This window comes from Palaemon carinicauda, chromosome 5 (assembly GCF_036898095.1).
Source record: "Palaemon carinicauda isolate YSFRI2023 chromosome 5, ASM3689809v2, whole genome shotgun sequence".
Taxonomy (NCBI): Eukaryota; Metazoa; Arthropoda; class Malacostraca; order Decapoda; family Palaemonidae; genus Palaemon; species Palaemon carinicauda.
In genome coordinates this window covers 173,060,665-173,063,164 of record NC_090729.1, presented here as the reverse complement: position 1 = coordinate 173,063,164, position 2,500 = coordinate 173,060,665, and the positions used below count along the sequence as shown (strand labels likewise).

General features: G+C 32.6%; 1 protein-coding gene across 1 annotated transcript in view; it reads right to left on the bottom strand.

The window, feature by feature from the left end:
- Positions 1-2,500, bottom strand: part of LOC137641266 (glutamate receptor ionotropic, kainate 1-like) — an 11,541-nt gene that overhangs the window by 7,606 nt on the left and 1,435 nt on the right. Inside the window, exons 3-4 of the mRNA XM_068373695.1 lie at positions 1,404-1,642; positions 906-1,025 (exon numbers count right to left, since the gene is read on the bottom strand). Of these exons, the coding sequence (XP_068229796.1) occupies positions 906-1,025; positions 1,404-1,642 (359 nt within the window). The remainder of the gene's footprint in view (positions 1-905; positions 1,026-1,403; positions 1,643-2,500) is intronic.

Genomic DNA, 2,500 nt, shown 5'->3' with positions numbered 1-2,500 from the left:
TTTTGACATTCCGTTTTTTAACGTAGTTCATAAGTCTATGCACTCTATGGCTTTCGAGGTGGTTCCTTGGAATATCTGCAATACAACAACAGCAAAAATACCACCACCAATATCAACAAATCAAATAAGTCACGTGGTATCTTTTATTTTCGCGTTTTGACTCGCTCGAGAGTCATTGTTGAAATTTATAAAGAAACGCGATTCGAAAAGAATAGGTATTTTAAAAAGGTACACTGTATACGTTATCTAATTGGAAAATATTTAGTGAAAACAAGCATAAAGCTATGGTTTTTAAGTTTTGACCCTTGTGAAAATTTTTACTATCTCTCTCGCAATGCAGTTTGAAAATGACTTGCCAAAGAATTATAGATGCAAAGATGAAGAGGTTAAAGATTAAGTAAGTTTGCAACTCCATTTAATTTGACGAAACGTCCGGTAGGTATCTATGTATTGTGTATGATTAAATATATCAATGATTGAAGGCGTTTTGAAGAGTTATAAAGTATGAAATATTCTAGTAAAAAATGACAAAAATATATAATAAAATTAATCCTTTAATTCATTTAGTAATATAGGCCTCCATTGAGTAGAGAAAGGGTGGCTACTCTAACGTAGTAACTTAAGAAGTTATGATATTTATAGAAAAGAAAAAAAAACTGACTATTCAAATCTCTCCTTCAGCACATGACAAATTTCTTGCTTGTGCGTACACTCAAGCACACTATTCTATCTTTTTCCGTATTTCCTTTCCTCACTGGGCTATTTTCCCTGTCGGAGTTCTTTGGCTTATAGCATCTTGCTTTTCCAACGACGGCTGTAACTTGGGAAGTAATAATAATAATAATAATAATAATGATAATAATAATAAGTGTATCGATTACGTAGTTTTTATCATAAATACTCACCTGAATGGTTCACGTTACTAAATTTGGATTCCAAGGACCAAGTGGAGAGCAGTGTTACTAAACCCTGTCCATTGTTGCAGTAGAGACATCGGCCATAGACGTGTATAATTTTCTGATAATCTAGAAATAAATTGAATTTATTCGAAATAAGCTTTTCTGCTACTCCGTTGAAAAAAATGTATTGATTGAATACGGTGTTTTTATTTTTATTTTTAATTGAGTTGAACATTGAATGAAGAGCAATTACAGGAAGATTAGTTTAAGTTATTCTTAGTTCTTATTGGCAATTCGGCAACGATTAATAGACCAAGAATGATGGACGTAAATCATAATGAAGTTTGTCAATTATTTGTTTACGGCTATTCATCATGAATATATACATGGCTATCTTACCATACTAGCATAATGAATGACTAAATGTATTTATTTTATGTATATATTAACACAGACACACCCACACACATTTATGCCACGAGCTGCTAAAATTCTCATATTCACCTTCATCCTCTTGAATCTTAGTTCCGTACGAATTATTTCCTACGACTCCAAGGTTGCGTCTTAAAGAAATGCTCTTGTATCGGAGATGAAGGAGAACATCTTCCTGTAGCCCGAGGTACAGTGGCTGCAGAGTATTGCGAAGGGCAGGCTGCGTGAGGCTCCAAACGGCGGACTTCTTCCTTCCAAGGAAGACGATCCTTGCGTCTGGCCAGAGCCACAGCTTAGCCGTCTCTAGAAACCTAGACGAAATATTAAAAGAGAATAGATAAACATGCCATTATTATGCATTACTTTTGTTAATCATAGTCTACGGGGACTGGTTAGGAGTCCCTAACTTTCCCCACTATACGTGCTGTTTCAAGTAGCGCGTTCTTCTTCACAAGTCCTGGGGCTATATCGGGTCCTACCGTCTTAAAATTCCTTTTCAGTGACTGAGATATAGTCCGTAGTGCTCCTATGATTATTGGTACCACTTTCACCTACATATTCCATAGCCTTATTATCATATAGACATAGGATTATTATCATTTATTATTATTATTATTATTATTATTATTATTATTATTATTATTATTATTATTATTGGGTAGTAGACCCTCTTTTAGGCAAGTTTTGTGGGAAATAATAATAATCCAGGAGATAATAAGAGCCATTGAATAGACGTTGTTTAAGATCAATGCAACTGAGGCAGCCATTATTTTCAACAAAATATTATTATTATTATTATTGTTATCATTATTATTATTAGTATTATTATTATTATTATTATTATTATTATTATTATTATTATTGTTGTTGTTATAAGGAAGTAGAGAAATAAGAAGAGAACCAACTGCGACAAATGTATAATAGATAAAACTTTCATCGATGTTATGAAAATCTATACACATACCACAGTTCTAAATCACCATTAACTTTCAAAGGGGATTTCCCCAGAATTAGTTATCAGTATTTACAAAAAAAAAAGGTCATAGAAATATCAATATCAAAATATTTAACCCACCTGATAGATATTTGTATTCAGAAGTACCACTTACAAAAGAATTCAGGATAGTATAAAGTCAGTAACATTGCAACTCTTGTATAATGGTGAATAC